Below are 10191 nucleotides of genomic sequence, written 5' to 3' on the forward strand. Positions count from 1 at the left end.
ATAAGCAAATACAATGTCCCACCGATGCATCACCACATCCTTGAGTATCAGGCGTATGGTTGGAACTTCAACCCCTGATATTCATCTAATCATCTGATCTGATCTTTGCAGCTGGTTTGAAGTGAAACATACAGCAAGCCAGTGCGATATCCTCATTGTATGTCTGCTGCCCCCCCTCCCTTACAGTTCACGGGTATTCTCTAGCACTAGCTAAACAGCAGTTATACACTCGTTATTGTGCTGCATTATGGGATTGAATGAGGGCACTCGATAATGTCTACCATGGTTTCAGACACCAAAACAAATGGCTGTTCCCTTGGACATTGCGCTTGAATCTTGGCTCCGACAAGCAAAATGCTAAAGAAATCACAGAATGATTTTTTGTGGAATCAATATTCTCTGGATAAAGTCAATGATATTAAGATTCATTGGACCATAATGTGTTTGTAGATCTGGAATTTAAACCTCTTTGCATGAATTTTAATTAAATTAACCTATCAAGCCATCAGGAGAATATCGAATAAGAGGGATAAACTTAATCAGCCAGTTTGCTATTTAACAAAGTATTGTATGTGAAAACCATCTGAATGGGAACATACTAACCATTTATTGCTTTTACTACAAATGTATGTAACTAAAATGTAGAACATATCAATGGAAATATCATTTTACTCTTAATAAAGACACCTTCTTACGTCTTCACCCATGCCTGTTGACCTTTAAATTGTCTAACGTCATGAGTCCAGAAGCATGTATGCACTGATGCATGCTGATCAGGCTGGTATCCTCAGTGCACTTACTTAGCCTAAGGTAAGATGTTCACCTCCCCCCACCCATACAGCATTCATCAGCATATACCAACATGCCTCCACAGTGGGACTGAAAAGGACTTTCCTATGGAATTAGTGCTTCTCCTACTGGAGATGTCAAGCAGATGCATGCTGCACTCATGATGGTGATTTACAATAGATATGCAATGTGACTGGAAATAAAGATAAATAAATAAAAAAAAAACGGATTTTTATGCATAGCAACTAATATGACTGTAATTTTATTGTATATTATTTATATGACTACTAATCTTTAATTTCTCATACAGTAGATGAGTATATGGATATATTAATAAAAAATAAGCAAAAAAAATGCATCCGTATTTGAGGGTTTAGAATTCATGCGACAACAAATCTGCGCATCAATTAAAAATATGATATCATTGCTTTTAACAAGAGCAATTTTGCAAATCCCAAATATATTATATGATTGAATAACATTGCTAAGTCAAAAATAGGGGGTCGTAACAAAGCCAAGACCACACTACAAGCCCTAAGAAGGCAATACACTGCCTCATTATACTGCTATGGAGTTTTGCAATGGCATTAGTCATTAGTCATCATGGGTAATGCAACATAAACCATTACAAATGGAAAGGATTTGCTAGGAACTGAAAGTGCAAGAGAGAGACCCAGAGAATTGCAGTATTTCACCAGGGAGAAAATAATAGATTAAACTGTCAAAAAAACGGATGAGATTATGTTCTTTTAACCTTGACTTGAGGTTGCCAGGCTACTGTCTCTTACTCCAGTGACCTGGCCTGCATACAGCCTAAGGGATAGGAACAGCTAGTATGTGGAGAATACAGATGTGTATACAGGGCAGAAAAACAAGTAAATGAAGCTGGTGTGCTTGATAGTGTGGGATTACAAATTTAAGAATCTGTTTAAAATATGCTGATCCTATGTTCTGACATAGCATCACATGAAAAACTAAGGTGAAGTACATTGTATTTAGCATTTAAGGTAAATTACATCAGACAAATGATTATCTTAAGCAAAGTGTAGCAAGAGGTTCCTGTCTGTTCCTGTTCTCTTATTGTTAGCCAAATGAACCAGATTACTGAGACTATCACCTTTTGTTTGAAATTGCTCTTGGTGCCCCTGCCCCAATCCTGCTTCGACGAGGAAAAAGTTTCCTACAATAGCAAGGGAGGGGGTGGGGTGTAGAAAGTGCATTTGTATGCAGGTGGTTGCACTGCTTAAAAAAAAGAATAACAGATTATAAACACATAATTGGGTGAATAAGTAATTAATTAATAAGTAATTTAGAGGATTGCAAGGAAAAACAAAGAAAGCCCAGTATATAAATATATAATATATATACAAAGGCATCATTCATTTGTTATATATATACACATATTTATTTGTTGTTGTTTTGTGGTATATGTTTTTATGTAATATATCCTATATAATGGGCTTCCTATACGTGTTTATTTATCGCTCTCTATATTAAAATGATATTGCTAATAGGAGAAAAAACTGCAGTTCATTTGCATGTTCTGAAATGTAAGCTTTTCTCTGTGTCGGTCAATTAAATTGTTCACTGGAGAGAAGCATAAATGAGCTATACTGTGCAGGCATCTCCTGCAGCACTAATGGAGGTGTCAATAGTGTGCCCAAGGTAGAGATCTGTTGCACTCATCCTTTTCCAGCTGCTTAACATCACACACTACCAGCACACTGGTACTGAAATCCCACAGCCCTCATTTCCTCACCTTTTTATTTACCAAAGTTTTATTCATTTAATTCTCTCTAGGCACATTCCTTTTCCTTTGGCATTGCTAGGAACTATGACATTATTCAACATGTCATTTATCCAACTGTCTGCTCTAAAAGCAAGTCATATGTCTGAAGATGTTTTAAGAGTTTAGTGTGTGTGTTTGCAATCCTTTTAGGTTGCATATGCAGGCACATAACAGAAATAAAAAAAAGAAATTATATGAGTAAAGACAAGGAAACGATAATGGAGAAAAACTTCTCAGGGGACATGTCCAGAGATGAATTTTAAATAAGGGAAGAGGTTGTTTGGTTACACTGATGCAAAATCCCACTTGCCTCTCGTCAGTAAATTTGGATATGGGGGTGGTCTCTTCATCATCTTCCCTGATGAATCCTGATTGGCCAGTTCAGTTCTTGGTCACCCTGCAGAGATTTGAGTGCCGTTAATTCCGGTTTATTGTTTATTTATTCAGGATATGTGTCACTTATTATAAAAGGAAAGAAAATAGTCAGGTCCACAATTCAAATGGACATCTAAATATAAAATATTTACAAAATCCTGACCCTCCCTCAGCACAAGTCTGTTCTTACAAAATTGCATAGGTTGGCATGCAGACAAGAAATGCTCTCTTCTTTCACTGAAAACTGACCACTGGAGTACATCCCGCCCGTGAGAGGGTAAATGAGAGCGACCGAGTAATAGAAAATAGAGAAAGAGAGAGAGTGGGAACATAGAGCGAGGGAGACAGACACAGAATCTGCACATCCTCACAACCAGCACACCTTTACCGTGCACAACTGGACTAAAGACTGAACTGAGAGACTAAAAAAGGTGAGTACAGCAAACTGTGCATGAGTCGGTGAGAATTTAAAGTCTGTGATGAAAGCGGACAGAAAGATACAATAATGGTTCTTAGGATTCTTAATAAGAACCATTTTCCTGGCTATAATATTTTTTTTAATGATTAAAGGTTCTTGATGTTTTATTATAGGTTCTTAAGATCAGAATATTGGTTTCCGTGTTCTTTAAAAAGCATCAGTACATATTGTAGATGATTTTCTAAAGAACTATTGAATGAGAATTTATCGGTGCAACAAAGGAATAGTTCATTTACTGACCCTCATGTCATTCCAAACCTGTATGACTTTCTATCTTCTATGGAACATAAAAGAAAATGTCACAGTGTTTTTTTTTTTTTTAATAAATAATGGACGCTAATAGTCACCAGAACTTCTTCTGTGTTTTGAAGAAGAAAGTCATACAGATTTGGAAATAAATGAAGGTGAGAAAATGATGACAGATTTTTTATTTTAGAGTGAACTGTCCCTTAAAAAAATTATTCTATGACATCGGGCTGTAACCTTTTTGGGTCTTATTGGAGCCTTTATTTTTTTAAGAGTGTAGGACAAGATAAAGAAAATAGAAAGACCTGTGCATGTATTCAGGCTGGCTGAGCTGATATATTATAGCAAACTGCACGTAAATGGCAAGCTGGAGTGAATGTAAGTCATGTGATGACAAATGAGGTCATGAGGCACGTATGAAGTCATTTCAATTTTCGCTCTCATGTATGAGCTACACTGCCACACAGATCTGTAATTATAAAACTGTCTGAGTGATCTACTAAAATGGATGGAGAGGAGACAATTACAAGACTGGGCCGGATGTGAAGGTGTTCTCAAAAATGGAAAGAGGACATTAGAATTAAAGAGAACCTGAAAGTAGTGGCAGAGGAGGGAGAAAAGGAAGCAGGCATGTTGATAATCTGTCAAGTGGATTGTGATGGGAACGAAGGATGGAGGAAATAGCTATTCATGTGCTGAGAGACGACTGGTGGCGGTCATCTGATTTTCTGCCATAAACCATCTCGGGCTCTATCTCGGTTCGATTCAGACATAAGTTACTGGCTCAGACAACATGCTGGTCTAAGCTCTTCTGCTGGATTTCAGTAGTTCACCAGTCAGAGCCTGATGTCTGCAGGTCATAAAGGGGAGGATGCCAGGCCATTCCTTCATCTAGGGCGCATCTGGTGCCTCTCAGATCTGAGCGCTACTATCCTGTCAAATAAGCTAGCAAAGGTTGGGAGCTTCTTAATAAACAGGCCTCGCAAAAACAACAGCATTGGTGTAGGTTTCTAAGCTGTGGAGGCATCATTTGAGAAAGTTTTCCATTTCAGAAACCGTCTGATTTGCACCAGAAGAAAGACATTAATCCAAGAAGGAAGCAAGGCTTCCCTGGAGCCAGAGAGCAGAGGTTATATAATTGAGCTTACTGAGGCGTCACCTGTGTGTCTCTGTGCTGTCAAACATTAATTTATCCGTCGGTTTGAATCCAGCACCTCTGTTTACAATGTTGTGTGGGTTTAAAGCCTGAGGACGATGTGAAGAGTCGGCTTCAATTATGGAGAGCCGTTCAATCCGTAGGGATATGATTAAACCAGGTTCACTGTCTCTCTCCGGCAGCATTCCATCTGACAAAATAATATAAATGGAAGACTGCTGAACAAAAAGCGATAAGACATGGATGGACACAAAAAAAAAACAACTGCTGTCAAATTGATATGTTACTTGAGTTGTAAATAAATGTAGCCTGAGAAGTGCTAAATAATGAAGCCATAACCAGGCCTGGATGGAATCTGTTGATTTTTAGTTTTTTATTTTTTATTTTCTGCACTCATTTGCAGCAAAAATGTTCTGTTCAAGCATTCCAAGAAACAGATTTAGAGGTGTAAGGCTACAGTAGGCGAAAAACAGCATGTGAAATTGAAGTCTCTTTATTCACGGTATTCATAAAACAGTGGCTAAAAACTGATGACCTACTACTTCCGATGAGATTTTGAATTGTGCATCCAATGGCCACTTTATTATTTCATGAGGCCATGAAAGAGGACAGCATAGCGACGCAACGCACACTGGTAGGTCACATGACAATAACATGACTAATGTAATAAATCCAGATTACATTCAGACTATATAGATATACAGTATACATATTATATATCCTCATTTGTAAGTCGCTTTGGATAAAAGCATCTGCTAAATGATTAAATGTAAATGTCAATGTAAATATTTTAACAGTCACGAAGCAAATACTTATTCAAAAGCCCACATGTTGCACTGGCCAATATGGAAGTTGTCTTGGACTGATACTGATACTGACACCTAGTTTTGTGGATGTAGCATTACTTAAGCATTAAGCATTAAGTTTTCAGCTAATAATTCAATCAAATGACAATCATTTTTGACTGGGTGTAAATAGTGGTACAGTAGACAGCCTACTACTAAACACTCTATCCTGAGAAATCCTAAAATAACATATTGATAAACATGATGAAAAGATGGGGAGAAAACAGCATGACAAGAGACAGAGATAGAAAGGAGAATTGGGGAAATAAAATGTCATATATCATCCCACAGAAACTTCAAAAGTAACAGGTGTGTCAAAAATGATAGGGACACAGGAAACAAAAGAAATGAAAGACAACGATGCAAAATGGGATGTAAATTTGCTACAAGGAACAAACAGCATTGTGATTGAAACTAGAAAGGGGGCAGTTGCGTGAGAGGAAAAGAGAGCGATTAGAAGAATTCAGCATGTCACAAGCCACATGACACTGATTTATAGGGAGCCGAGCAATGAAGAGATTCATCTATAAAACTACAGGTGCCATCAGAGGCATGAGATACAGCTGTGCACATGTACATAAGAGAGAGAGAGAGGGAGAGAGAGAGACATTGGGAGGTTGGGGGAATGGGGAGGCAGAGAGGGGTTATTCTCTGAGCTAGTCAAGTGACGAGTGTGAGGGAAGCCATGCTTGGACGGGAGAGACACACTGTGTGCTGAGACAATTAGATATACAAGAAACAATAAGATATTTAAAGAAGTCATAGGAGACCCATGAAAAAAGGAGACAAAGAAAAGGATTGAGAACAACCTGGATACGTTTTGCTGGAACACTAAGAGAGAAAAAGAGACCAAGAAGAAGAGTGAAGGGTAAAGCCACAATGATCTGCATCTCAGATCTCCACAGGTAACTGCTGTCATTGTGATGTTCATGCGGCATGACAGAGATGGGGACAGCTGATGGATGGAGGGAGGAGGTGGAGGAGGAGAGGAATAATTGAAGAATGGGAAAATGGAAATGAGAAAGAATATGTAGTGGGAATGATGAGACGGGTGACGTATATTTAAATATATACATGTTAAATTGCTGACACATGATAATCTCAAGACTTGTCACACTTCAGGGGGCAAAATGTCTGATTTATGTGACTAATTTAGAAATAGAAGTGCACTGACATTTTGAAAGATTGCTCTAATCTAAAAGAATCCATTGAGAAAAAGAGAGGAGAGAGAGACTTAGAATAAAAGAAAAAGAAAGAAAGAGAGAAAGAGAAATGGTTGGTGGGGGCTGATCTGTGGTAAAATGGTCCAGCGCCTTTCATTACGGACTACTTCTTGTTCAGGTTCCATGACAATAACTGCAGTGGCAATTGCTGGTATGTCTTGAGGCAAGGCAATCAGCATCATAAGATTAAAGTGAAGAGAAAGAGTGATTGGGAAGTTGTGCATTTAATAAAATGGTACATTAATGAAAAGCTGTTGGTGGTGCAGTTGCATGCGTGTGGGCAGAGAGGACTGCTGCCATCTTGTGGTAAAGTTCTGGGACATTAAAGTTTGCATGGTTTATGGGTATTTAGGAGGGTCAACAGGACCAGTCCCCCAGGACCTTGAGCTGAGAGACACCTGAAAAAAAAATTCTAATGGAAAATTAATATTCATGGAGGAACAGTGCTTAAATGTACTCAATTATCAAATTATAACTGCATTCAAAAGTGTATTAATAGAATTACCAATTGTATTAATACTGCAAAAAGATATTGCAGACAGGGTTCCCACGATCACTGAAAATGTCATGGGATTTTAAAATTGTGTTTACCAGAACAGGAAAAGTCATGGAAATTTCTATTCACAATTGCTATTCACAATCAAATCAGTCACTTAAAGGGATAGTTCACCCAAAAAAAATGAATATTCTGTCATTATTTACTCACCCTCAAATTCTAAACCAGTTTGACTTTCAGTCTTCTGTTGAATATAAAAGAAGATATTTTTGGGGCAAACAGTTTATGGGGGGCTCGAGCCCCTGCCCCTTTAATCATGGACACTAAAGTGCCATTTAGGTATTCTAGCCAGGGGGAAACACCCCACCCAACCCATGTAAGACAGTTGAGACCAGCAACTGTAACCAACCAACAATCTACTTTTATGTTCAACAGAAAAAGAAATCAAACAGGTTTGGAACAACTTGAGGGTGAGTAAATGATGACAGAATTTGCATTTTTGGGTCAACTCTCCCTTTAACTAACTAGACTAGAAGCTAAAACTGCAGTTCTTAGTTTCCCAGGCATAATTTTGATATAAAATCTCACATATAAAGCCAGAAGTCTTAAGACATTTCAAGAGCCAAACATGGAATACAAAGGCATAATTACAAGATTTATTCTCTAATTGGTATAATCCCTGGGAAAAAAAACAGTGTGTGGGATGACAAGATAGGACCATCAGCAGCTGGTGTCCAGGGTGTCGAAGGGCCGTAATCCGTACATGATGGGGAAAATTGTAACATTTTTTTTTCTTAAATCCTCTTCACAGCCACTGCTCATCTGTCTCACATTATCACAGAATGCTGCTCTATCTTCTGTTCTGGATGAGTCTATTTCTGTTGATTACAAACGGGTGAGTAAAGAGAAAAACATCTGACGCACTGAGAGTAAGAATCACCGGACATCCACACTATTAACATTTCTCCCTGTCTCCCAGTGAAAGAGGATTTTATGGGAATCATTATGGCGAGTGGAATGATTCGCAACTGCAGCCCACCATACAGAAGCTGATGAAAGGCTACAATCGATACCTAAGGCCAAACTTTAACCGTGAGGGCTACCTGAAGCTAATTAAATATAGATGGAGAATTAAAAAAAACATAGTTATTTAAATAATTAAAACCCAATAATAAAAACACATTCTTTGTTTCCACAGAGGGGCCTGTTGAAATTGGAATGAGTCTGGATATTGCCAGTATTGATGCCATCTCTGAGATTAACATGGTACTATTTACATTTATAAACTTACTTTGATAAGAGGCTTCAGGCAACAGATTAATGGGATTCTGATCAATTCTGTTCATATACCTTTAGGACTACACAACCACTATCTTCCTAAGACAACGATGGCGAGATTCCCGCCTCATATTCCCTGGAAATGAAAGTCTGAGTCTGGATGGACGGCTGGTTTCTTTGCTGTGGATCCCTGATACGTTCATCCCCGATTCTAAGCGTTCTTTCCTCCATGATGTAACTGTGGAGAACCGTCTGATCCGCATCTTCAGCAATGGCACTGTGCTCTACGCTCTTCGGTAAACACTGAATTTACAACTTCTTACCAAAGACTGAACAGCTGCTCCAGGCAGATGTATGTGCATCTGGGGAACCTTCCCACTGAAATGGTTCAATCAATATTCCTCCTTTTCTCCACAGCATAACAGCAACCATCGCCTGCAACATGGACCTCACCAAGTATCCTATGGATAGACAAGAGTGTACTTTGCAATTAGAAAGCTGTAAGCGTTTTCACTCTCAAACTGGTTTTTCCTTATTTTATTTTACTGGTTATTCAAGAGCAGCCTGTTCAAACCCTTAAATCTGTATGTGTGTGCATACATGTTCAGGGGGCTATAATTTACAGGATGTAGTGTTTTACTGGACCCGAGGGAATGACTCAGTGGAGGGGTTAGATACACTGCGTCTGGCCCAGTACAGTGTGGAGAGCTACTACACAACCGTATCTGAAGCGGTGTATGAAACAGGTAAAAACATCAAATTTTATTGTGAATATCTTGGCCACTTTTAGTTTATTTTACTAAAAAGTACCAGTCAGTCTTTCAGTCACATTCTACATTTATATTTACGCATTTGGCAGACGCCGTCTTTCTAAGCTGCTTACAGCGCAATCATGGTTTACAAAATCCCAAAAAAGAATTTGGACACTTAAGCCAGACTTAAAAGATGTATGAATGTCACTCCATTTGATAACAAAAGATCATCCAAGTGGCATTTCAAAGAAAATAGCACAAGCGCCACAAGCATAACTATTCCACAAAAAGAGGTTTTAGGTTTAGAATGATAATCCAAACAAGTGCATAGCATATTTGTCTGCAGATGCCACTTGGTTTGATCATGTGTTTATTTATTTTTTTAATGGACTAAAATTCATACTACTTTTTGGTCCCACTGTACATTTAATCATTACATGTATATCCTAGTAATCAAATAAAAATCAGTAAAATTTACAGTTAAAAAAAGCACCATAAATAATACACTGACAATCTATCAGCTATTACAGGATGGCATGTTGGTGCCTGTATATTTTATCTTATAATCACACATTTTTAAGTGATATAATATTAATGTTACTTATCTACTACAACTACCAATATTAGCATTTTACATTATAATGTACCGAAAACCACATGATAATACAGGTATTAAAACAGAAAGCAACCGCAGGGATTCTGGGAATGTATTTTTATGGTTTCTTAGACACACACACACACACACACACACACACACACACACA

The 10191-nt window shown here is 38.1% G+C and overlaps 1 protein-coding gene across 2 annotated transcripts in view; it reads left to right on the forward strand.

Annotated features, from left to right (window-relative positions):
• Positions 1–3318: 3318 nt before the first annotated feature.
• Positions 3319–10191, forward strand: part of LOC107664365 (gamma-aminobutyric acid receptor subunit pi-like) — an 8424-nt gene continuing 1551 nt past the window's right edge. Inside the window, exons 1-7 of one of the 2 annotated variants that reach the window (XM_016454914.1) lie at positions 3319–3384; positions 8209–8292; positions 8377–8489; positions 8596–8663; positions 8754–8971; positions 9093–9175; positions 9284–9421. In XM_016454914.1, the coding sequence (XP_016310400.1) occupies positions 8240–8292; positions 8377–8489; positions 8596–8663; positions 8754–8971; positions 9093–9175; positions 9284–9421 (673 nt within the window). In that variant the 5' untranslated portion in view covers positions 3319–3384; positions 8209–8239. Of the gene's footprint in view, positions 3385–8082; positions 8293–8376; positions 8490–8595; positions 8664–8753; positions 8972–9092; positions 9176–9283; positions 9422–10191 lie in introns of those variants that run through there. The other variant, XM_016454912.1, reaches the window with a different exon arrangement.

This window comes from Sinocyclocheilus anshuiensis, unplaced genomic scaffold (genome assembly GCF_001515605.1).
Source record: "Sinocyclocheilus anshuiensis isolate Anshui unplaced genomic scaffold, SAMN03320099.WGS_v1.1 scaffold111, whole genome shotgun sequence".
In the NCBI taxonomy this organism is placed as follows: domain Eukaryota; kingdom Metazoa; phylum Chordata; class Actinopteri; order Cypriniformes; family Cyprinidae; genus Sinocyclocheilus; species Sinocyclocheilus anshuiensis.